Genomic DNA, 25,081 nt, shown 5'->3' with positions numbered 1-25,081 from the left:
GGCCAGTTAAATGTTCTTGGGAGGCTGCATGTGGCTGTAATTTGAGGACATCTGCCTTAGAGAAACAAGGCTAAGGGTTGCACTGGAGACCATAGTAGAGGGTTAATTAAAGCACTTGCCTCGCATGCAGCTGGCTACAATTTGATCCTCTCCATGCCCAGAGCAACACCAGGAGTGATTTCTGAGCAGAGTCAAAAATAAGCCCTGAGCACCACCTGGTGGTTCCAAACCTCCAAATAAAATAACAACAAGATTGAGGCTGGTAAGGACAGATTACCGTGTGCGACTTGATCTAGTCCTTTTCTCACGGTCAGTGTCTGGACTGTTCGTTCATTTGCTAGAGAGAAGAACTTGAGACGGCCTGAGAGAACATCATGCTCTTGCAACGTTTAGAAAGTACCAAGGAAAGTGAAGTGACTCATAGGCCCACATATTCATTTCATCTATGGGACAACAGACCTGGAGAGTGAGTGACGATGACTTGTTCTGAGCCGTATGCTTGCTTGCTCAGGAACTGGAAGTGGCCTCCAGAACAAGTTCATGGACTTCGTGACCTAACGGGGTTAAAAAAAAAAAAAAAAAAAAAAAAACCTTGGCGAGGAGAGTGTGTATATCGAGTGCATCGGCTTTCGACTTATCGAGCCTGGCAGAGTTAGAAGGATTGAACTCCATTGCTTTGGCCTGTCTCCGAATGCTGCGCGCTGATTGGCTCTGGGGCAGGAAGCGGAAGTAGGCGTGCACGTGGGTCGTGTGCGCAGCCGGAGAGGGGTGAAACAGGCAGACGGCGGACGGACGGACAGACAGACCGCCATGGCATCGCTCAAGAGCAGCACTGCCGTCTGCGTGGTCTGCCTGGAGAAACCCAAATACCGCTGTCCGAGCTGCCGCATGCCCTAGTGAGTGCTGGGCGGAGGCCGCGGGTTTAGGGGTGCGGGAGGTGGGGCGGGCGGGCGGCGCGATGGGGTCCTGACGGTGCCTCCTTCGGCCTCTCGTTTCAGCTGCTCCGTGCCCTGCTTCGGGGAGCACAAGGGTGAGCCTCCGCCGCCCCACCGTGGCCCTCAGTCCACCGCCGCGTGCAGGACAGGACAACCCTGCGGCCGCCCCGCATCTTGGCCCCCGCGGGCCTCCCTAGGAATGCCTCTCCGGGGTTTTGGAGCTGCCCAGGCCCATCGCCTTTAATTTGGCCTTCTAGCCGCCCCTTTGGACACAGTCCGATGTTTTCTTTCATGAGGGGTTCTAGATCATTTTTGCTTCCTTAGCGTTGTGACTCAGCCTCCTTCTTTGGACAAACTCTGCACCGGCTGTGGTTAACAAGAATATAGTGTTTTTCTCTTAAGTAATATCTTGGGGTTGGAAAGATAGTACAGCGGATTAAGGGTGCTTGCCTGGCATGCTGCTGACCCGGGTTCGATCTCCGGCATCCTGTGTGGTTCCCAGAGCACCTTCGAGTGTGATTCCTGATTGCAGAACTAGGAGTAACCCCTGAGCACTGCCAGATGGCAACCCAAAAACAAAGCCAAAGAAAAGAAAAGAATGCCTTGCTAGTGTTAGGGCAGTTTTGCAGTCCAGAGTTAGGGCTTTTGCTTTTGCAAATGAATGCAGGTTTCTTTTCAGACCCTTCGGTCTCAAAAGAATCTGCAATCTGAAGCAGCTTAGCGAAGCCAGGTGGGGGCTCCACTGACAAAGAGACAGGTCTGTATTGCTAGTGAAGGTGGGAAAAGCATCCGGAGAACCCCAGCATTTCTCAGATTTGGGGAAGGTTTCGGGCAATCTCCTCCAGCTCCCCCCATTCTGGCTCTCCGGGTTCTGGCTTACTGATTTGTGTGGTGTTAAACTTGACTTAAAGTGCAGCGGCATAAAGACCTTCCACTCTAATTTAGACTCAGTCTAAATAGTGAAGTAAATCTGGTTACTTTAACGGAAGTACCTTTGGCTTTTTATTTTACTTTTGGTGTTTTTTTATTTTTTCTTCTTGTTTGATTTTGGGCCGTAACTGGCAGTGTTCAGGGTTTACTCCTGACTCTGCTAAGGGGTCACTCCTGGTGAGGGCCTTGGTGCCACTTCGTAAACTGGGGATAAAATCTGGATTGGGGGCCCGGAGAGATAGCACAGCGGTGTTTGCCTTGCAAGCAGCCGATCCAGGACCAGGTGGTTGGTTCAGTCCCCCGTGCCTGCCAGGAGCTATTTCTGAGCAGACAGCCAGGAGTAACCCCTGAGCACCGCCTGGTGTGGCCCAAAAACCAAAAGAAAAGAAAAGAAAAGAAAACAAAAAACACTGGATTGGTTGGGTACAAGGAAGTGACTTTCTTGCTTTAGTCCCTTTCTGCCTCCTGGCCTTTGAGCTTTTCAATTTTGGCTTTTCTTTAACATGGTCCCTTTCTGTGTCCTTATGAACTCTTTCCCAGATCTCTTGTGCTTTTTGTTTGTTTTGTTTTGTTTTGGGTAATACTTGGTGGTGCTCACAGCTTACTCTGGGCTTTGTGCTCAGAGATCACTTCTGATAGAGCCAGGATCACATATGTTCCTACCACATAAGCTTGAAGGAACCATATGTAGTGTTGAGATAGAACCTAGAATGGCCATGTGCAAAGCAAGCGCCCTGCCCACGATACTAGTCCTCTGGCCCTAATGATCTCTCATTTTTATTGCCATCCATCTCTATTTTTTATTTTATTTTATTTTGGCTTTTTGGGTCACACCCAGCAGCGCTCAGGGGCCACTCCTGGCTCTACGCACAGAAATCACTCCTGGCAGGCTCGGGAGACCATATGGGATACTGGGATTTGAATCACTGTCTTTCTTCATGCAAGGCAAATGCCCTACCTCCACGCTATCTCTCCGGCCCTCCATCCATCTCTGAACCTCACCACCCCCCCACGCCTGGGCTCTTTTGAACTAGTTGTTGGCAGGATGGGGAGCTGCAGCCTTGTCCTTGAAGTGGTGCTGTTCAGCTCACTGAATTTGTATCTGTTTCAGAGAAATGCAACTCTAAAGCCTGTCCCACAGAGAGGAAAATCAGACCAGCTGTTCCTGCAATAATAAGAAAGCCAGGGGGAAGTGAAGGTGAGTTGATTGATTCTAGATGAAGCCATGAAAGGGTGGCTAGAGAGTTGAATTAGAAGAGAAGGTGAGGCCTAGGCTGGGAGCAAAAAAGCTTGCATCATCAGGGTGCCAGCTTCCTTAGCCCAGAGTCTAAAGGCTCCTATAGGCAGGGGATAGAGGCAGGAAAGGCCATTAATGGGGTTTGAGTTGGGAGGTGGGTGCTTTATCAGTCAGGGCTTTGGGTCTTTTTCTGCTGGTCCTGCCAGGCCCGCCTTTGGCCTCAGCCCCATAACTGCTGCTGGGGCTTCTCTGTGTGATGGGAATGGGCTGTTACTCCAACCAGTGATCAACCTTTAATATTGCCTGGTGTCCTGCACCAAGCCTTACCTCGCCAGAGGTCCTGAGCTCACTATAAAAGCACGACTTTTGAGAAGCATCTGCTTTTTGGCAGGGCTCATGGATTTTCAGAGCCCAGAGTTTGTCTGAACCTATTTATAGATTCCTGTTGCTGTCTGGTGTGTTATATACATTTTTGTTTGTTTATTGGGGTAGTCTGTCGCCTGAGTTTTTCTCAGTAAGTTGATTTACTCTGTTTCTTAGATGACAGTGACGATTCTATAGCTGATTTTCTCAATAGTGATGAGGAAGAGGACAGAGTTTCTTTGCAGAGTTTAAAAAATTTAGGTAAGTTTGTGTTGTGCTTGTTTACTTTGTTTGCTTATACTGAGATTATTTTAATTGTGATTTATTTGGGGGGAGGTGCTAGTGGTTGAACCCAGGGCCTCATACATGCAAAGCCTACAGGCTGTCACTGAGCTACTTCTTGGTCCCTGGTTTTTGTTTTATGTTTTGACCACACTTTGGGGCTCAAATAATAACTCCTGCTCAATGCTCAAGGATTCTGACAGTGCCAGGAATTGAACCAGTGTCTCCAGCATGCAGAGTAGGTGTTCTCTCAGGGCCAGAGAATATAGCAAGGAGCTTGACTTACATATGGCTGACTCGGATTCCATCCTGACATTCCATATGGTCTCCTGAACCCTGCCAAGAGTGACCCCAGAGCATGGAGCTAGGAGTAAGTCCTGAACACCACTGGGAATGGCCTGAAAACAAACAAAAATAGGTATTCTAGCAGGCTCTTTTCTCCTACACCTGGCCCCTGGCTTCTTTAAGTTACTAATTATGGTACTACTTTCACTGGCATATGGAATTCTTCCTCCAGCCACAGGGTTCTGTAAACATACAGATTTCTCAGATCCCAGCCTGCCTCCTAGTCCTAGAATCCTATTGGTTCTGTGGGTTAGTAATATTCTCCTCTTTCAAGGTGAGCTCAAGTTTCCTTTTCCTCTGCTAAATTTTTCTTGACCTGTTTGTCTTTCAGAATTAAACATTTTCAGCAACTAATTTTTCACTCAGCAGTTTTCATGTAATTCTTTTTCAGTTTATTAATTTTTATTTATAATTTTTTGCCCACATTTGGTTGTGCCCAGGTCTACACTTAGGGGTCACTCCTGGTGATATATAGGGACCGTATGGGGTTCTGGGGATTGAACCTGGGTTAGCTGCATGTGAGGCAAGTCCTCTACCCACTGTACTATCTCTCTAGGCTCAGATACACACTTATCCCCACAGTTCCAGTCTCCACTCCAGCCATTAGAACAGGCTGGGTAATTCAGGGTTTGCATTTTAGAGGGAGGGGGCATTAGTGCTCAGCATTTTTGCTTAGTTAGCCTTTACAGTTATTCTGTAGTTGAGGAAAGGCTGTTATTTTCATTCCCGTTTCACAGGTGCTGCTTTGTCTCACCCCATGGTAGCAATTAGTTAGACTGAGGTTAGAGCTGAGCTGGGGATGGGTGTGGACAAGCTTAGAAATTCCAAAGTGTTGGGGCTGGAGTGATAACACAGCGGGTATGGTGTTTGTCTTTCACGCGGCTGACCTGGTTGTTGTATCCCTGGCATTTTGTTAGGGCCCCTGAATCTGCCAAGAGTAACTCTTGAATGCCAAAGGGTGTGCCCCTCTCAAAAAAAAAAAAAAAGAAATTGCAAAGTGTCACACGGTGTTAGTGCCAAGTCCTTCATGCTGGATTGGGTTGCTTCCTTAAACATCCTATAGAGTATTAAAAGTAACTGTGTTCACAATTGAGAATCGTCAGGCTGGCACAGAAATAAAATACCAACATCTTAATGCTTTTGATTTCTGTATCTGACTGGTAAAAACAAAAAACAGTGCTTTAGCTTCAGTGGCATAAAGTGTTTTTTTTTTTTTTTTTTTTTTTTTTGCAGGGGGGTGGAGGGGAGACATACCTGGCAGCACTCAGGTTCTGCATTCAGAAATCGCTCCTGGCAGGCTTAGGGGACTACATGGGATGCAGCAATTGAACCAGGGTCCATCCTAGGTCGGCCACATGCAAGGTAAAAGCCCTACCACTGTGCTATCACTTTGGCTCCAGATAAAGTATATATGAAGATGCTAAGAAAGAGAATGTGAAAGCATTTAAATGGAAAATAATTACTATGCTAATCTGTTATTTAGGTAAACTTTGGGGTTAATTTTTGAGTTTAAAGAATCATTGGTGGGGCTGGAGCAATAGCACAGCAGTAAGGCGTTTGTCTTGCATGCAACCAACACAGGATAGATGGCAGTTCAAATCCCAGCATGTGGTCCCCCAAGCCTGCCAGGAGCAATTTCTGAGCACAGAGCCAGGAGTACCCCTGAGCTGAGAGCCGCTGGGTGTGACCCAAAAACCAAAAAAAAAAAAAAAAAAAAAAATAATTGGTGGTGCTGGGGCAGAGCAGAGAAATAAAACTACAATACATGCTTTGGGTTTTTTTTGGGGGGTGGAGGTTTGAGCCACACCTGGTGACACTTGGGGTTACTCCTGGCTATGCACTCAGAAATCACTCCTGGCTTGGGGAACCATATGGGATGCCGGGGATCGAATCCAGATCTGTCCTAGGTCAGCCACCTGCAAGGCAAACGCCCTACCACTGTGCTATCACTCCAGCCCCATTCTTCCCCCCCCCCACAGGAAGAAATCACTCCTGGCTCGGGGGGTCATATGGGATGCCAGGGATTGAACCTGCATCCATCCTGGGTCAGCTCTATGCAAGGCAAATAACCTACCACTCCGGCCCATATGCTTTGTTTTTGGGAAGTTCAGGTTCAATCCCTGGCACATGTTTTCTTGAACACTTCCAGAACATCCCCCCTCACTACCAATAGATGTGGCACAACCTCTCAATCCCCCCAAAAAGACAACAAAGGTTTGGGATTGTAGCTTAACAGTCAAGTAGTGCATGCTTTGCAAATATGAGATCTTCAACACGCATACAAATAAGGTTAAGTTTATGAAGGTGCAAAGTACTCAGCTGTCTTCATTTTAATTTCTTTTTTTCTGTTGCTAATTCCTTAGAGGAGTCTGCAGCATTAAAGACCTTACTACAGAATCCACACCTCAGACAGCTCATGGTCAGCCTGGATCAGGCAGACAACAAGGCGGAGCTCATGAAAGCCTGCATGCAGGAGCCCTTGTTTGTGGAGTTCGCAGACTGCTGCCTGAGGGTGGTGGAGCCGTCCAGGGGTGAAGATCTGTGAGATAAATGGAGCTACTTGTATAAACACACGCTGGACATACAGACCTCTGTGCCCCCCTGCCCCCAGATCAGCTAGTGGTGGGACCCTGGGCAAGTCCAGGGACTCCCCAGAACACATACACATCTTGGCTGAGAAGGGGAGGTCAGACTTCACCCAGCACTTTGGGCTTATGTTTCAGAGAGGAAGGATATAGGAGGCAGCAAACCTTTGTAAATAGAAAATCTGACATTTCAATGGTTGCTTGTAAATAGTTTATTTTTGGTACAGTAAAGATAGGCATACATAAGTTTTTTACTCCGTTTGAATTAAAACTTAGTGTTACTAAATAAAATCAAGATATGGTTGTTCTGACCATATGTTGTCTGTCATCCTTGGTTCGTGATCTAGGAATTGCTTGATATTACATTAAATAAAATATATTGGGGCCGGCGAGGTGGCGCTAGAGGTAAGGTAAGCGCCTTGCAAGTACTAGCCAAAGATCGACCGCGGTTCGATCTCCCGGTGTCCCATATGGTTCCCCCAAGCCAGGGGCAATTTCTGAGTGCTTAGCCAGGAGTGACCCCTGACCATCAAACGAGTGTGGCCCAAAAAAACAAAATATATATTAAATTAAATAGTAAGATTTTGGTTCCTTTTGAAGGAACGAGATGCAGAATTTCTCCAGCCCCCAAGGTGTACCCAATTTTGCCTGTACTGTTGGTGTGGTGGGCAGTCCCACTGGTATGAACAGACTTGGTCCTCTTTGGGTTCCATCTCTGAAGGTAGGAAAATGAAGTTCTAAGTCACCCTGAGGTTTTTATTTTGGGGGTGCTCACCCCTGGCAGGTGTTTGGGGCCTTATAACCCGAGCTGCGGAAGTGCACCAGCCCTCTGAGTTCTCTCCCTGGCCTTCAACCTGCGGTTTCTTCATCTTGGCTTGTTCGAAGTGTAGGCCGCAGCCCAGGAGCCCGGGTGTGGCTCTGCAGACAAGTGCTGCAGCTCTCACACATGCTTGGAGCCACTGTGGGAGCCACTTGGCAGCTATGTGTTGATTCAGTGTCTTTGGCAAGGCAGCTGGCAGGGAAGGCCTGGTAGGAACAAAGGCCCTAAGGATCACCCAGCCAGGCGAGGGTGGAAGGTGAGAAGCTCTCACACGTGGCCCAGTCTCTGTCTTTCCAGCAGGATCTGATTAAAGCCAGCAACATTGTCGGGCGAAGGGTCAGGGCAGATGTCAGCGTAGTGCAGTGGAGACCGTTTGCAATGAAACTTGATTGAACCCTGGGAGGAGAGAGGAAGCAGGTTAGCTATGGCTCACACAGCAGGGATCTGACATGTGTTTGGGAATGAAGCACAGCAGGAGCGGGACTGAGGAAACTCTTTGTTCTTTATAGAAGTTCACATCAGTTTTGTAGAGGTGAGGAAACAAGGCAGGAGTGCCCCCTGTCAACAGGCTACACAGGAGTATCACCTGCCACATTCCTGCAACATCTGAGCACAGAGCTTTGACAATGACTCTCTTGTTTACAAGCTGTTGGCCTGTGTGTAGTCACAGATTTACTCAGGTTACACACCAGCCCATGGCCTCATGCAAGGAAACCGTGTCTCTCCTCCACTCCTCACTGTAACAGGTCAAGCTTTATTTAGCTCCTTTTGTCTGGTGCCCGACTGGTTGCTCAGATGAAAACACAGCAGAGCACCATGACCTCTCACCCACCAGGCTGGCATTTCTTCAGCTAGAAAAGGCGAGGTCTAGTACAGTGACCTAAGGAAGATGTGGTGTTCTACCTGTAGGCTGTGGTCAAGGACCAAAGTGTTTGAAAGGAGGACAAATCAGAGGAGACTCTTTGGAGGTTCTGCTAGAATATGTAAGAGATTTAGAAATGTTAGAGGAGCCAGAAATAGGCCCTGGGCATGGCGGTGTGTGGCCAGCCTTCTACCCCTCCAAATGGGAAAATGCTGGGAATACCTAGTTGTGCTGATGGGAAGTCTGATCCCGAGGTCACTCGATGAGTAGGTGGGTTTCCTAGCCCCGCCTCACTCCTGCTCCTGCTGTGGGTCCTTCAAACTCTTTGCTCCCATGTGCTCACCTGTGGCAGTGCACGGATGGATGTGATCCCGCCCTGTTCCTGGACTCTCTGGACAGGGGAGCTTTTGGTGTCAGCCAGGGGGAGCTGGAGGCAGGCCCAGACCACCAGTTCCCTCTGAAAGCCTCGGATGCCCCCAGCTGCATTGACCAGGACTAGTCCCAGGGGCCACAGGCGGATGATTGCTCTCCAGTGTTTGGGGTAGTTCTTGGGCAGTGGGAAGGAGTCCTGCGAACAGGGAGCTGGAGACGAGTGTTTTTCTTCCACACCATCCAGTTCAGAAGCCAGGAAGGCCATCTGGACCTTAAAAGAGAATACCACTTAAGCACCTCCAATTTGTTAGCTTATGGGGTTAAAGCAAAAGTATGCAGGTAAGGTGCTTGCTATGTGAATGGATACCCTCTGCCATATTGGCTTCCTGCAGCAGAACTGTATATGTATATATATATATATATATATAAACCAAGGCAAGGAAAGCAGACAGTATAAAGGTTAAGACACTTTGGGTTAAATGAAACTGACACTGGTTCAATCCTGACACCACGTATGGTTCCCTGAGCATAGCCAAGAGTCACTTCTGAGCACAGAGCAGGAATAATGGTCGTACCTGAGGACCCTCAGCCCTGTGTTTAGTCCCTGGCACACATGGTCTCCTGCTTATTTTTCCAGTTTCAGGATCAGCCTCCAAGCAATGCTGGGTGTAGCCCCACAATCAAAATGGAAACCAAGGTAATTGCCTGGGCTGTATCTATATGCCCAATAACCTTACTAAGATCTACTATCAAAATTTGGGGCTGGAATTTTAGTACAGTGGGATGGACATCTATCTTGCATGTGGCAGACCTAGGTTTGGTCCCCAGCATCCCATATGATCCCCTGAGACCATAAGGAATGATTTCTGAGCTCAGCCAGGATTAAGCTTTGAGCACCTCCAGATGTGGTCCCCACACCAAAAATAAATAGAATGGACCTTCTTAAAGCATACAGTTCTACAATTCAAAATAAATTCCTAGTGTTGTGTCACTTATTTCTTGTGGGGATGCCACAATTGGTGGTGGAAGTTATACCAGGGACAGTGTACAGCGCTCCCACATTCATACAAGTGTTCGTCTTTTTTTTTTTTTGGTTTTGTGGGCCACACCCATTTGATGCTCAGAAATTGCCCCTGGCTTGGGGGGACCATATGGGATGCCGGGGGATCGAACCACGGTCCATCCTACGTTAGCCCTTGCAAGGCAGACACCTTACCTCTAGCACCACCTCGCCGGACCCATGTTCCAGTCTTTTGAGCCATCTCCCTGCCCACTTATGGTGCTTTGAATCTTTATAGTCACCCTGCAATTTACCCACCAGCCATGCCAGGCACAGACCAGGTGGCCTCCCATTGTGCACTAGCAGGGCCAGCATTCCAATAGGGGCCACAGGTCGATACCACAGACATGGTTCACCCACCAAAACTTTGAATCAGATACTCACTCGCCACTTCCGCCAGGTGCGCTTGATGACTGTGGCGGCTGCGTGCAGCCTCTGGATGTATTTCCGTGTTAACCAGGAACGGAAGGCTAGAGGGGTTGTCCAGAAGCAGGAGAGAATAAAGTATTCACAGACTGGTTTATTCCAGGCTTTACAGCCACCCCTGTGTTGGAAATGTCTTTTTTCCAGGGCCAGCTACCTTGTGCCATCACATACAGTAGGTACAAAAGTTAACACATAGAACAAAATGTCAACGCGTGCACAGAAGTACTCTAAGACCCCCAAGACCACCCGGGGGACATGGATGGCAGAAACAAGAATGGTTCTGGTCTTCAAGTGACCAGTTTCAGGGCTGGAGCGATAGCACAGCGCTAGGGCATTTGCCTCGAACGTGGCTCACCCAGGACAGACCTGGGCTCAATCCCTGGTGTTCCTTATGTTTCCCCAAGCCAGGAGTAATTTCTGAGCACATAGCTAGGAGTAACCCATGAGCATCACTGGGTGTGGACCCAAAACCAAATAAATAAATAAGATGACCAGTTTCCAGGAAGCCCACTGAATCCCTGTAGCCTCAATTGCCTGTTTCAGGTGGCTGCTAGAGGATCCGCTGGCCCTGTGTAATTCTTATTCTCTTGCTATTTTAAGCACTTTCAGGTTCTTTTTGGTATATTAAGGAAAAGCAGGTTTTTGTTAAACACTAATATATTTTAGTCCTAGAAAACAAAAGACAGACAAAACCCACCCACCTCACCAATCCAGATGGTTCTACATATTTCCTTATCCAGTTTTCCTGGAATTGCATCTGTGCTCACACAAACACAACACATGAAGCGGGTACTGGCCTTGATGTGCAATTTCATCTCCAGGTTTGAGTTATTAAAAATAGTTTTCTGGGCTGAGGAAAGCCCAACAGACTAAGTGCCTGTTTTGCATATGGGACATCTCCCCAATTCCATTTTTGGCAATCATGATTCCATGAGTAACAACCACCAAGAGCCCAAACACGGGACTGGGAGTAACCCCTAAACACCACAGGGTGTGGCTCACCTACCCCTACATCTCTCCAAGTGTTTCCTTTGATGTAAAATAATCCAAGTAACCTTGCTAGCTGATCTGTACTCTCTGGCCACCGACTTAGGTGGCTGTGTGGTTCTAGTGCTATGAGTCCTGCCTAGGTCTTTTCCTTTGAAATTCAAATCTGTTGGTTTTCACCTTTTCAAACTCACTCTACCCTGAAGCTTAGGAAGCAGGTTTGATACAAAGGCAAAAAGATAGATTAAGCAGCTTTGGTGTGGGAGAGGGGAAACAGGTTCTCTTTAACCTATAGCATATACAGTGGCCTGACTGTGACCTGGGAATGTAAATCCCAGCACACAGCAGGGATGGACCATCCTGTGCTGAGGCTGGCACACAGGGTATCAGGGGACTCAGCAGAATGTCGAAGAACACAGCTAGATGTCAGGGGGATCTGTGTAGGTATTACTGGGGCTGTATGAGAGCTTGAATGTGGTATGTAAGGGAGACGGGACTTGCGGCTCCTACCTGCTTGGATGAGCGTGGCCGCCCACCTCTGCCGTTCCCTTTGGCGGTGCCGGTACTGCCTCCAGCTGCCCTGGATGCAGCGGGCACACTGCTCCAGCACCTGGGCACGCACCTGTTCTAGAAGCTCCAGCTGGAACATGGAAAGGGGCCCACTGAGCTCCTGTGTCTTCTCAGTTCCCCAGTCTGGCCCTGCTCCGCACCCCCACAGCCTTACCAGGGAGTCAGTCATGAACACCTTGGTCCTGCCACAGCGCACCAGGACCTGTGTGACCTCAGCTGTGTCACTGGGTGTAGTTGTGGCCTGAGTTAGCACTTGCACAATCGACAAGATCTCATGGAGAAGAGGCTGCAGCGTGGTGTCCTCAACCTGTGGAGAGCATTCTGGGGGACAAGAGGCTTCCTTCAGTGCCTGCGCTTCTACTCCCTCTGTGCTAACAAACCGGGTCTGTCTCCCCAACACTACAAAGGTCCCTCTTCTGTCCTGATCTCTGACCCTTTTAAATTCCTTCCCTCTCTGCAGAGAAGTCAGAGGTGGCCCAGCAGTTGTCCCTGCTGTGCCCTTGGACAATGCAGAGTCTACTGCTGTGGCATTCCCTGGGCAGGGTGGACAAGGGAACTTGGCTACTCTTCCACCTGGACCCTCAGACCACCAGGTCAACTTTCCTCGAGCCCCCACTATACAGGAGCCCAACAGGCAGCTGAGCTCCCCTCTGTGAGGGGAAAGGGAGAACAGTTCCCAGTTCCACAGGCTGGATCCCTGGCTGGTGGCCTGCACCCCCTGGGGCTGCCTCCTGGACAGAGAACTTTACCTGAGGGCTCGGACCACCTTTAGCTGCTCACAGGCCTCTTGGAAAACAGAGGCCACAAAAGGTGACTCCAGAGATGAGAAACAGCATCAAAAGTGCCCAGGGGCCAGAGGGACTTTGAGCAAGAGACAGCAGTAGAGCAAACCGTGGAGAGAGGAGAAAAGAAGTGGGAAGAAAGGAGGACAAAGTGATACAAGTGCCGAAACAGGGAAAAACAGTGGAACACTACCAGCTAGTCAGTGGAGGGAAGCAGGGGCCGAGGCACTGATGCTATTGGGCTGGGCCCAACCAAGCAAGCATGAGCACCCCACCCTTGATTCATACCTCATCACTTAGTCCTGCAGCCTCTGATCTTTTAGAGGCAAAAACCTCCCAAAAGGTCACACATCTGACTCTGACCTTGACATTCAACTTTCCCAGTGCTTTGCAAAGGTCCTCACAGGGTGATTCTGGGAGCTTGAGGTTCAAGTTAACCATGCAGGACCCAACAGTTCCCCCAGTCTCTCTCCCACTGGCCAATCTGACTTGTTTTTGGGTCACATCCAGTGGTGCTCAGGGCTTACTCAAGGCTCTATTCTCAAGAATCACTCCTGATGATGCCAAGGTTCCAATATGGTGCCAGGATTGAACTCACATCAGCTGTGTGTAAGACAGTGCCCTGCTATACTATCCTATCACTCCAGACCCTGGCCAAGTTGAGTTTAATTGAGTGTGCTGAGTTTGAGTCTCTTCCACACATTTCCTGACTGGCTCCACATCTCTAAGCTTCTCTACTCCTGTGATATGCCCATAGGGCTGCCCTGGTGGTCTTGATGCTGAAAGCATCACCCCAAACTTCCCTATTATCATCTGCCCAGTTTCCCTGGCTAGGCTATGACTGTCATCTACTACCATTCTCTACCCTTACAAGCCAGCTGTTTGCACAAGCCAGGAGTCCTTCAGGCTGCAGGCTACTGTTTCCATCACTTTTCTGGTGAAAGCCTTTCACCTGGCCAATCTCATCCAGCCTCAGACACCTCTTCAAGAAAGCCTTCATGGGACCAGAGCAATAGCACAGCGAGGAGGGCATTTGGCTTGCACAAGGCCAAATTAAGTTTGATCCACAGGCTCTCATTCGCTCCCCACAGCCTGCCAGAAGTGATTTCTGAGCACAGAGCCAGGAGAAACTCCTAATTGCAACTAGGTGTGGCCCAAAAACAAAAACAAAAAACAGCCTTCCCTGATTTACTCCTCCCTGCCAACAACTCAGCATCCCATTCTCAGCTCTCTTCCCAGTTCCTTTAACTTTCCCAGTTTGTCTTCCTGAAGTGTCTTCTCACTAAACTTGGAGCCAGAAGAGCAGGGCTGTGCTTGATTAGTCCTGAGGTGGCCTCAGGAAGTTCCCAAGTTGATGGTTGAGCACAGGGTGCACTCACCTGCGAGTCCTTCATCAGAGGGGCTCTGAGGGCAGAGGGGGGGTTGTGGACGGAGCCTTCTCAGCAGCTTGTACCGCTCCACAAAGTTCCGGTGCGAGACCCTAGAGCCCAAAGGTGAGGTGGCTTACCTGTGGCCAGGCACGGCCCCCTCTCACCAGTCAGCCACCCACCAATGGTGTGCTGCCCGTGTGCCCACTGAAAGGAGCAGGAGGCCGATGGAGACTGTTTTTCACTGCCCTGCCACAGGTCTTCTCACACCAACGGACCCACTCTTCTTGGGGCTGGCTATCAGTCTCCTTCCAAAGGGTTTCCTTAGCTGGCTCCATCCTGCCACATAAATGCCTGACCCCATGGCTGGTCCTGCTGACCCACAGCCTTCAAGTCCCTCTTTTCTCTGCCACCCCAGGCAGTGGCCCTAGAGCCTTCAGGGAGCAGAGAGCCTACTCACCGGATGGGGAAGCCAGCAGCACTGATGTGGATGGTCTCCACCAGGCCACAGGCCTTCAGCTGGCTCAGGACCTGCAAGATCAGGGAGACAAGTGAGCCCTGTGGGCAGCGAGTAATCAGGAGAGTCTCGGGACACTCCTGTTAGAAAGGGTCGTTCTTAGACACTGGGCTCCTGGTGCCGCTGAGGCAGGTGCTATGCTCAGTGTAGAGAGCCTGGCAGTGAAGCCTTTCTGTTTCCTGAACATCATTATCTACTCAGCAGGTAGCAGAGGTTAGAGAGGCGGGGGGTGGGTGGTTAGGAGGAGGAGAGGCAATGAGAAGCAGGATGGAGGCAGAAGAAACAGGTTGAGATGGCAGGGCAGCTGAAGAGAGCCTGCTTAAAGGGTTTAGATTAAAAGCCACACATGGGGGACCAGAGAGATAGCAATGAGGTAAGGCGTTTGCCTTTCATGCAGAAGGTCATTGGTTTGAATCCCAGCGTCCCATATGGTCCCCCGTGCCTGCCAGGAGCAATTTCTGAGCATGAAACCAGGAATAACCCCTGAGCACTGCCGGGTATGACCCAAAAACCACACACACACACACACACACACACACACACACACACACACACACACACACACACACACAAGCCACACATGGTGTCTAGGGCCTTAATAAAATTGTTGCCTCCTGAAATCTGACTGCCTGTGGATACTTCTGGCTCTATGCTCAGAAATCGCTCCTGGTAGGCTTGGGGGACCATATGGGATGCCAGCATTCGAACCACCATCCTTCTGTGTCAAAGGCAAATGCTTTACCGCTGTGCTCTCTCTCCGGCCCCCAGGACTCAATAATTAATATGTATTTCAACAGTTACCTTGTGAAGATTCTTCTGGAATCCAAACTAAAGTCTTTACAGACTCTTGACCCAAAGGCCATATTGACCAACTGACTGTGGGAACTCTCCAGCAAAGCCCCAGGATCCCCAAGGAGTAGTAGCTCGAGGCAGAAATGGGTATACTGTGCAGGTCTCTAGCTAATCACAAGACAGCCTTTTTTTTCTGGGCAGCTTCAGTCTCTTATCAGGGCATGCGGCAGATGTGCTGAGGCCACTCCCCTTCCTGATGTGGTGACTGTGTACTGCACACAACACCTCCTGTCATTGGAGCAGTGGGCTGGGGCCTGGACCCCTCCACACCTCTCTCACCATGGCAACACCGGTGCCTCCTTCCAGTCCTAGCTTCTCTGTCTCCATGGCAGTGACATGGTTCTGGGGTGTAGCTATCAGCAAACATCACATGCCACATCCAGTCAGGGCTGGGTCTCCCTGTGTCCCTGCAGAGCTCTTGGCCCAGAATTTACAGCCTCTATTCAAGGGAGGCTCCTCACCCCTCACTGTCCTCTCCCAACTGTGACATTCCTTACACCCCCGTCTCTCAGCAGGTGGTTTCCTCTTCCCTTGTACTCCCCCATGTTAGACCAGCTCTGATGGGGTTGGGCATCTGTAAGCAGCACAGCCCCCACAGGAATTACCTCCTCCTGCAGGAAGGTCTGTGCCTGACCCTGGCTATTGGGCTTGATGCAGCGAATGTAGTGGGGGGTGGTGCTTTGAAGGACTTGTAGAAGCTGTTCCAGGGATGCCTACAGAAAGGATAGTGCATATGATTAGGCGGGCAGAGAGTGGGGCTACCCAGGGACATCAGTGGGCGGCTGAGCTCTCCTCTGCTTCACATGGCTCAGCAGCTCACCAACCTAAGGCCAGGTTATTGAGTGGACCCCTGGATGCTATTGACGTGTGTGCCCAAATCACTCTCCTCTTCTGACCCCCCCCAACCTATGACTTTTTTTTTTTGGATCTATGACCTTCCACCTGATTGGTCTTTCTGTGTTTCACAACCTAGTCACCCCAGCAGTAGGTATTATTAGTGGCTGTCCTATGTACTGCAAGTGTACCTGGGCTGACAGAGGCTTTTAGTGTGGGCCTAAAACTAGGGCCCAAGTGAGCCATCCAGACATCAGGTGAGTCCCCTCAGTGGACTTACTCAGTGAAACTGAGCAGGAAAGTCTGGAGCCTATTCAGTAAGTGAGAGCCCATACTCTGCATGCAGGACACCTACGATCAATCTCCAGCACCTCACAGTCCTGCAACACTACTGGGAATGACCCCTGAGCACAGGGACATGAGATCCAAACAACCAAATGCCCAGACTGTCTGGGATGCATGTGGGGGCTTCTATGAGAGGGACTGAGTGACAAGGAGGGGAGAGCGTGGGAGCTCAAGGCCTGGGGAGAAGCTGGCCTAGGTCTGGAGCAGTGGTGAGTCAATGGACAGAACACTGGGGAGGAGGGGCTGAGTTTGAGCAGGCAGCTGGAAAAGCCAGCAGGACTGGTGAGTATCAGGGGCACTTGAAGCAAATGCTCCTTACCACACTCCCAGGGCAAAGGCTCCCACAGGCCCTGGATTTCCCATCATGTCAGTTACACAGGAACCTCTGTCCAACACCTGAGACTATTAGCTCTCTGGGCCTTTTGATTGCCCATTTAACTCATTAGTGCTCCCCAGCAAACACTACCGGTATTGAAAAGCACCCTATAAACACCAAGTCGAGGATCCAGCTGCCTCAAACCCACCTTGAACTTGGACACCACTGTTAACACTGGCGCCCTGCTCTGGCCAGAGGGAGACTCCTGGGGCTTCTCTTCTGGGTCAGCAGGAAACAGTACTTTGAGCAGGTGGTCTTGGGACTGCTGCAGGAGTGTGGTCAGCTCAGGGGGAACAGGATCCTGTTGGGAAAGGCGAAGGGTAGAAGATATGCACGTGTGGAGGGCACCCCAGGGCTTCCCTGAACTTGGCCTGCCTTCTCGGGAGTGCAGAGCCAAGAGGAAAGAGCTGACCATTGGGACCCTAGAAACTAGCTGGGCAGACTGTGCTCCAAAACTGACACTCAATTTTGGATTCCAGAGAGGTTGGAGAAACAGGGCACACAATGGGAAAGTCTTGTGCCTGTGATACAGGTGACTCTCACCCTCAGGATACTCCAGGCCCTCACCTTGTTCTTCTCTACCAGGCCTGCCGTGTGGTAACGCACAGGTCCTGCATAGTGGATCACAATGAAGCTGGGCTCCTGGCTGAACTTGCTGTGGCCCAAGCACGGGCTGTCTGCTAGGGCACTCTCAATGCGTGTCTGCAGCTGGGCCGCACTGCTGGGCCGGTTCAGGCGACATTCCTACACAGCACGGAATGGCAGGCAGCCATAGATGAATGTCTCGGGCTGAGGATGCGGCTCAAGTAGTAGAGCCTTTGCATGCACAAGACTGTGGATTCAATCCTGGAACCACATGTCCCCTGCCCACACTGCATAGTGTGGACCTGGTGACTTATTGTGTCCCCATAATAGCCACAGCAGAGAAGGAATGCAGGGCTGGGGACACAGCACAGGGGTAAGGCTCTTGCCAAGTCCAGTGTGATTCCCAGCACTACATGTGATTCCCTGAGGACTGCTGAGAATTATCCTCAACACAGAGCTGGGAGGAGTCCCCAAGTAACACTGGGTAGCCCCAAACCCTTCTTTCTTTCCTTTTCTCTCTCTCTTTCTCTCTCTCTTTCTTTTTTCCTTCCTTCCTTCCTTCCTTCCTTCCTTCCTTCCTTCCTTCCTTCCTTCCTTCCTTCCTTCCTTCCTTCCTTCTTTTTTTTTTTTTTGGGCCACACCCTGTGACGCTCAGGGGTTACTCCTGGCTATGCGCTCAGAAGTTGCTCCTGGCTTCTTGGGGGACCATATGGGACGCCGGGGGATCGAACCGCGGTCTGTCCTAGGCTAGCGCAGGCAAGGCAGGCACCTTACCTCCAGCGCCACCGCCCGGCCCTCCCTCCCTCCCTCCCTCCCTCCCTCCCTCCCTCCCTCCCTCCCTCCCTCCCTCCCTCCTTCCTTCCTTCCTTCCTTCCTTCCTTCCTTCCTTCCTTCCTTCCTTCCTTCCTTCCTTCCTTCCTCCTTCCTTCCTTCTCTCTCTCTCTCTCTCTCTCCTTCCTTCCTTCCTTCCTTCCTTCCTTCCTTCCTTCCTTCCTTCCTTCCTTCCTTCCTTCCTTCCTTCCTTCCTCCTCTCTCTCTCTCTCTCTCTCTCTCTCTCTCTCTTTCTTTCTTTCTTTCTTTCTTTCTTTCTTTCTTTCTTTCTTTCTTTCTTTCTTTCTTTCTTTCTCTCTTTCTTTCTCTCTCTCTTTCCCCTTCCCTCCCTCCCTCCCTCCCTCCCTCCCTCCCTCCCTCCCTCCCTCCCTCCCTCCCTCCCCCCCACACACACACTCAGGCACCTCGTCACTAAGATGGCATTAGCACGCTCACAGAACAGATGGGGAGACAGAGGCAGTGGTCAAAGACTCAGAAAAGCCCAAATGCTGTTCCCCACCTCATTGATGAGGGAGCAGATACTGATGGGACTCCCCTCGATAAGATCCAAGCAGGTCTGATTGTCCTGGTAGTTGACAAAGGACCACTCCAGGCCCTCCATTGCATATTCCTCCTAGGGGGCAAAATGGGTGTCAGGTGGCAGCAGCAGCTGGGACCCCAGTCAGATAGGCTGTCCTGCAGCCAGCACAGGGCCACAGGGGCCCCTGTGAGGTCCCCTGCAAAGCCTGTGCAGTAGTCCCAGGATGGGGTTAAGGGCAGAAGGAGGAAGTGCCAGGTCAGTGCACTCACTTGCTGGGCCCTTAGGTAGTGTGCCACAAAGTGCTGCTGCAGTTTCTCATTAGCATAGTTGATGCAGAGCTGCTCTAGACTATTGTCAGGAAATGACTCGAAGCCATACACATCCAGCAGGCCTGGAAGGAGAGCATGTTGGGCCACTGCAAGGAGCAGCAGAGGGCTAAGGGGTGACAAGCGGCCTGGTGGAGGCCCTTCATATGGCGTATGAGGTGGAGTGAGCACTGTGCCAGCAGGGGTTGAGCAGGCCCCTCACTCCAGCCCACCCCACGTTATGGTGGGCCAGTCTCCACCCTGTGCCCCAGCCGAGCTCAAAAAGAACAAGTGAGGAGAAACGGCTCAGGAAAGCGTGAGTCCCAAGCACATTTCCAGTGTCTAGCCAGTCCAGTCCGGTGAGGTGACCTGGATCTCTTGAGCCAGCCAAACTAGCCCTGAGAACATCACTCTTCTCTGAGCACTACCCTGAGATCTAGAGCAGTGTGTCTGCCCCTCCCGATGATCCCACCTAAGCTTCATCTATGCCACATCCTAGAGTCCTTTCTAGTCCCTCCCCTCTCCATCCAAGACCATCCAGAGCAGGGTCTTTGGGGAGAAGAGGAATGAAATAGCACCATGGGAGAATGATGGGCACAGATATCCCCAAACACCAAGGTGTAGAAAAGTGAGGAGTCTGCAAAGTGAGCCCAGGGTTCCACTCTAATTTGGGGGGCACATCCCCACCAGGTTATCCCTGCTACCTATGAAACTGGTCCAGGAACCAGGGTCCGCACAGATGCTGCTGTTGATCACCGACACCAGCCAGTCAAACAGCCTGTGGAGAGGAGAGCACGGAGCTTGGTGATAGTTCCAGGCTGTGTCAGAGTGCTGCCAGCTACCCTCAGTGCAGATGCCAGCCCTTAGAGCTCCTGGATCCCAAGCCAAGGGCTAAATATTCAACTCCTGCTCTGCCCACGAGGGGCAAGGATATTTCTGGGAATCAACAGGTTGCATGGTCCTCTGAGCACTTAGCACCATTAGAAGTGAACACCTGAGAACTTCAGGATGTGACATTAAATTAGCTTTGAGGCGGATGGAAAAAGTGCCTGTCACCAAACTGGGTCGTCTGGGCCCAGCCACTTAGGCCCATTTTATAACTCAGATAATCAGATAATTTTATTCTCTCAGCATTGTTATCTCAGGCTTTATGGCTCCTAGAGCTCATGAAAGGGACCATCTCCCCAGAAAGGTGCCCAAATCCTACAGGCACACATGCACACCATATTCCACCTGTCAACATATATGCACACACATACGTAAGCACACATCCTTCAGTTTCAGACATTCCTGAATTCCCTTACAGAGCACTGAACTAAAGGTGAGAAATGATCCATAGCCACCTAGGGAGAGGGTGGACAGGCAGGTAACACTGATAACTCCACCCCTGGAGAGGGCCTGGACCCCCATTCTCACTTGGGCTCTTGGCCCTCTTGAATACTGTGTCATGCGAGAGTGTAGGCTCAGCTTTGGCTCCAGTACCATCTATCAAATACCGCAGTGATTACAAAGAACAAAGGACAAGGGCACCTAGAGACAAAAGCCTATTTACCCATGTCTGAACCTGGGCGCCCGGATCACCTCTGGGGCCTGGTCTGTCAGCAGAAAACAAGGCTGGTTAACCTCACCTCCAGTCAAGGTCAAGACGGGCTGCTGTATTTTCAGAATGAGCTACATTTGGGCTGGGAACGTGGCTGCTTTCTCACCAGATCTACTCAGGAACCAGAAGACCAGAGGCTCAGTCTGTGGCTCTCCCGTCCCATTGGGGGCTTATTGCCTGGGGTTATCTACTTGAACCCTGTGAAGCAGACAGAAGCTGGAGGACAGGAGAGAGCCCAGAGTAACTGCTTACCTTGCGTAGACCAGCTTCGCCAGACAGTCTCTACGGGTGTCACACTCGGCTTGGGAACAGGGTTTCCGGAACACCTGTTGCTGCCTGCCTGCCCGGATGGTTCGGATCCGCAGCGTATCAAGTAAAGGCTCCTCTGGGAGCAGCAGCAGGGAGGCCGAGGTGCTGAGTGAGCCTGTGAGGGACAAAACAGCCTCACAGGGCTCAGGGAACTCATGCTTGCTTAGACAGAGCAACCAGGTTCTGGGTCAGGGACTGAGTCAGGTGCTGGGTCAGGGACTCGCCAGAGGCAGAGGCAGGTCTGGAGCCTGTGTTTCCTGTCACCAGCCTACACTGCTACATGTGGGACCTATCACTGTCAAAATCTCAACTCTTTCCCTTGGAAAACATGGTCGGCCCATCTGCCTCCTCTGGGAACCAGGAATAGCTGGCCAGGGAAGGGCTCTGTGGCTGGTGCTATCAAGGGCATCAGCTGTCTCCCTTGCCTCCCCATCCCCGTGATGGCTCTTCTCTGGGTTAGGTCACCCAGATCACGACTATAAGCAGAGCTCAGGCACTCACAGTTGGCATTGGGCTTCAGCTGGCAGGGCTGGGCTTCATCGTCGAACTCAGCAAAGTGCAGGTTGCCAAGGTGCAGCAGTCCAGAGAGGACCTGTGGGGGAAAGTGGGGACATGAGGGCACCTCGAAATGTAGGGCCTCTAATGGTGAGCACACCCAGGAAGGCCCCCAGACACCTGCCTGCAGGTAACATGCAAGCAACTCAGACCCAATGTTTCATTTCATCCTTTCAATCCTCTAGGATGGTGGTTTCCCACTACCCACCTATCTGTCTACGAGTGTGAGAAGGTTGTAAAGCACTGATCTAAGAGGGATGTGTTATGCCTGTGCTAGTGAGGAGCTGGAGGAGACAAAATCGTAGGCCTATGGATATATACTTGGTGAAGGAGAGAGCAGGGGACTGTTTCTGCTCCTTCTGCAAGAGGAGCAAAATAACTGCAAATACTTTTAAGTATATGAAAGCTTTTATAATGTTTCTCTTCAATATCCGTTTCCCTGCCTTATTTCCCACCTACGACCTTCCAGGTGGGGGACACTGTTCAGCTCTTAATAAATAGGTGTTGAGCTAGGGAAGTCAGGGTCTTTTGGGCAGTTGGCTGGCGGGTTCTTGCCTTTTGGAGCTGCTAACAGGCTGATAGAAGATTCTGAGTCCAGCCTTCTCGCCCTTTTATCCTCCTATCTGTATGGATTATTTGCCGCGGATAAATATTACCAGGATCGCTTCCCCGCCCTAAGGAACAGGAGAATGGGAATCTCTTTCCCGTTCTGGGAGTTCTTTCGGGTTTAGGATAAAATGTCACGCTTCATACTAACTTGGTCCTTATGAGTTCCTGGTCTCTGATGAGGGCTTAGCCCCGTCTCCCCAAAACCCCTTCTTGGCTATGAGCTACAGAAGGCCCAACCCTGGGAAGGAGTCATGATTTCGCTAACAAAACCTGCCACAGTTATCAAGAACACTGCCACAGTATTCTCTGATATACATGGAGGAGTCCTCAAGGGTTTGGTTCTTCAGTCCAGCCACTTGAAAAACTTAGGCTGTGATCCTTTTTTTTTTTGGTTTTTGGGCCACACCTGGCGGTGCTCAGGTGTTACTCCTGGCTGTCTGCTCAGAAATAGCTCCTGGCAGGCACGGGGGACCATATGGGATGCCGGGATTCGAACCAACCACCTTTGGTCCTGGATTGGCTGCCTGCAAGGCAAACGCCGCTGTGCTATCTCTCCGGGCCCTTTTTTTTTTGGTTTTTGGTTTTTGCTGTTTGTTTCTGAACCACACTAGTGGGACTCAGGGCTTACTCCTGGCTCTACACTAGGAGGACCATATATGGTGCTGGGGATCAAACCCAGGTAGGGCTTGTACAAGGAAAGTATCTTACCTGCTATTCTATCTCTTTGGCCCACGAATTCAAAGTTTTAATAAAACATGGATCTGGAGCAATAGCACAGCAGTAGGGCATTTCATTTGCTTTGCATGCAAACAACCCGGTTCAATCACCAGAATCCCATGTGGTCCCCTGAGCCTGCCAGGAGCAATTTCTGAGCACAAAGCCAGGGGTAATCCCTGAGCACCACTTGGTGTGGCCCAAAAATCAAACCAAACCAAACCAAACAACAAAGTTTTAATGAACCAAACAAATGATAGTTTTTCTCTTTTGATTACTGTAATAATTCCCTCCTATACAGACACTGTGTCTTCCACTGCAGCTGTATATGCCCCTCACTGCCCTCTATACCCCAACACTGACATGCTATGATGAGGCTTAGCGAGTAGTATGGGGGTGGTCTACTATATATATATATAAATGCTGTCAAGTGGGATACTAGATCCTCAGGAATAGGGACTTGAGGTCTGGAGAAAGGGCCAAGGAAAGGGGCAGCCACTGGCACTGACTGGTGGAATAGGATTTGACGTGTCCTCTGACCTTAAAGATGTTTTCCTGGGTGGGGACATCAATGCCTAGGTGAAGCATGGCCTCTCTTGTCACCTCAAAGGAATCCTCTGAAAAGGAATTGAAGTGACAGTCCATTGTCAGACCTGGTAGTAATGCCTGAGGCAACCCTGGCCCCAGAGGAAGTGGGTGCTATAAGGTTGACCTGTGGACTGCGTCAGTGGTTCCTACCTTCCAGGCTCCATTCGGGATTGGGTAGCCATGAGAAGGCTGCTCCCTCGGGAAGGTGCCACTGGAGCCTCTCCTTGGCGCTGGCTCCTTTGCAGATCTGTGGGGAAAAGGGGCACTGACCTGGACCAGTGAAAGAAAGTCTGAGAGGCATGAGGAATGGCAGCAACATGACACGGCTGAGAGGACCCTCCAGAAAGACTCAGTAGGTACAGGCACAAAAGCAGGTTTGCTTTTGTCGACCTACAACTGCAGATGTCTAGGTGTCTCCAATCTCAGGCCTGACAACTCTCAGGTCCCAGAAAGCACCAGCAGGCCAGGGAGGCCAGTAGACAGAGGAAGCACTCAGCCCAGCAAGGAAGGCCATGGACTGGCCATGAGAGGCCAGCTTGGACCATGGGATGTCCCTTTCCATGTTTGGGGATACTCCGTTTGATGGAAGAGGATAGCTCTAGAAATATCCTCGCCCCACTGCAGGAGATCCTGTCACTCTGGGAGACCCACATTGGCCGAGGGAGAGGGAGACAGTTTCTGGTTCAATGACACAATCCTACTCTTAAGGTTTCTGGTTCAATGACACAATCCTACCCTTAAGGACTGGCTGGTCTAACAGAAGAGGCAAGACAGGCTCCTGCCACAGCACCAGAGAGCAAGGCTCCGCATATAGCACAGAGTGACCAAGTATGATGCGTATACCATACAAGTATGATGCATAGCAGGGAAGAGTCTTCCTGACCCCACCAGGAATCCTGAAAAGTGGTAAGTTCATTCCTCTGCGCCCCCAAACACAGACCTGGTAGAAGATGTGGAAGTTCCTCTCGTTGGAGGCCTGGCGGGCCACTCGGGTTTTCTCTAGGAGGTAGGTCTGAACGGCAGCTCCAGTCATCTGCTGGGCCCTGGGTGTGAGTTGTCAGCTCATTCCACAGCCTATTGTTAGGTACTTTGTGCCAGGTCAACATCTAACAGTTTCCCACAAGCTCTCCATTTAGCCAAGGGGAGCCCAAGGGATCACTTAGCAGGTCCCCAGGGCCTTCTCTTGGCAATCAGGACTAGTGGGTAGGGCCAGTGGGAACAGCAGCCCTTTCAGCTCAGGGGCATGGTTCTGAGAGGTGACAGCCGTTCAGGGTGAGGGCACAAGAATACACAGGCTAGAACAAGCACTGTCATGGGTGCCCTCAGCCTGGAGGTTCAAAGATTACCTGCAGCTACATCTGATCTCCAAGAATCCCATAGCTACTCACACCTGCAGGAGCCAGATGCTGTCCAGAGGGCTGTACAGTCATTCACCTACTCCCCACTTTCTTTTATTTTGGCCATATCTAGTGATGCTCAGGGGTTACTCCTGGCTATGTGCTCAGAAATCACCCCCTGGCTTGGGACCACATGGGACGCCGGGGGATCAAACCATGGTCCGTCCTACGCTAACACTTGCAAGGCAGACGCCTTTCCTCTAGCACCACCGGTCTGGTCC

At 50.7% G+C, this 25,081-nt stretch overlaps 2 protein-coding genes across 2 annotated transcripts in view; one reads left to right on the top strand and one right to left on the bottom strand.

The window, feature by feature from the left end:
- The first annotated feature begins 788 nt into the window (after positions 1-788).
- ZNHIT3 (zinc finger HIT-type containing 3) lies at positions 789-6,993 on the top strand. Its single transcript, XM_049772742.1, has 5 exons — positions 789-896; positions 999-1,030; positions 2,977-3,063; positions 3,643-3,726; positions 6,456-6,993. The coding sequence occupies exons 1-5, from the start codon at positions 811-813 to the stop codon at positions 6,635-6,637; spliced, it is 471 nt and encodes a 156-aa protein (XP_049628699.1). The 5' UTR covers positions 789-810; the 3' UTR covers positions 6,638-6,993.
- A 504-nt stretch (positions 6,994-7,497) lies between these two features.
- MYO19 (myosin XIX) overlaps positions 7,498-25,081 on the bottom strand; it is a 28,814-nt gene continuing 11,230 nt past the window's right edge. The window contains exons 7-24 of the mRNA XM_049772773.1: positions 24,404-24,506; positions 23,614-23,710; positions 23,416-23,492; positions 21,499-21,589; positions 20,941-21,112; positions 19,793-19,866; positions 19,053-19,174; positions 18,763-18,876; positions 17,415-17,591; positions 16,996-17,148; positions 15,898-16,005; positions 14,384-14,454; positions 13,936-14,036; positions 11,929-12,095; positions 11,715-11,844; positions 10,176-10,261; positions 8,703-9,002; positions 7,498-7,893 (exon numbers count right to left, since the gene is read on the bottom strand). Coding sequence (XP_049628730.1) covers positions 7,765-7,893; positions 8,703-9,002; positions 10,176-10,261; positions 11,715-11,844; positions 11,929-12,095; positions 13,936-14,036; positions 14,384-14,454; positions 15,898-16,005; positions 16,996-17,148; positions 17,415-17,591; positions 18,763-18,876; positions 19,053-19,174; positions 19,793-19,866; positions 20,941-21,112; positions 21,499-21,589; positions 23,416-23,492; positions 23,614-23,710; positions 24,404-24,506 — 2,272 coding nt within the window. The 3' untranslated portion in view covers positions 7,498-7,764. The remainder of the gene's footprint in view (positions 7,894-8,702; positions 9,003-10,175; positions 10,262-11,714; positions 11,845-11,928; positions 12,096-13,935; positions 14,037-14,383; positions 14,455-15,897; positions 16,006-16,995; positions 17,149-17,414; positions 17,592-18,762; positions 18,877-19,052; positions 19,175-19,792; positions 19,867-20,940; positions 21,113-21,498; positions 21,590-23,415; positions 23,493-23,613; positions 23,711-24,403; positions 24,507-25,081) is intronic.

Source organism: Suncus etruscus, chromosome 1 (genome assembly GCF_024139225.1).
Source record: "Suncus etruscus isolate mSunEtr1 chromosome 1, mSunEtr1.pri.cur, whole genome shotgun sequence".
Taxonomy (NCBI): domain Eukaryota; kingdom Metazoa; phylum Chordata; class Mammalia; order Eulipotyphla; family Soricidae; genus Suncus; species Suncus etruscus.
Note: the sequence above shows the minus strand (reverse complement) of the source record. Positions and strands in the feature narration are given on the sequence as shown.

Coding starts and splice junctions, on each gene's coding strand:
- ZNHIT3 (XM_049772742.1), top strand. CDS start 811: ATGGCATCGCTCAAGAGCAGCACTGCCGTCTGCGTGGTCTGCCTGGAG. Junction 897..998: donor CCGAGCTGCCGCATGCCCTA/GTGAGTGCTGGG, acceptor CTCTCGTTTCAG/CTGCTCCGTGCCCTGCTTCG. Junction 3,727..6,455: donor GCAGAGTTTAAAAAATTTAG/GTAAGTTTGTGT, acceptor CTAATTCCTTAG/AGGAGTCTGCAGCATTAAAG.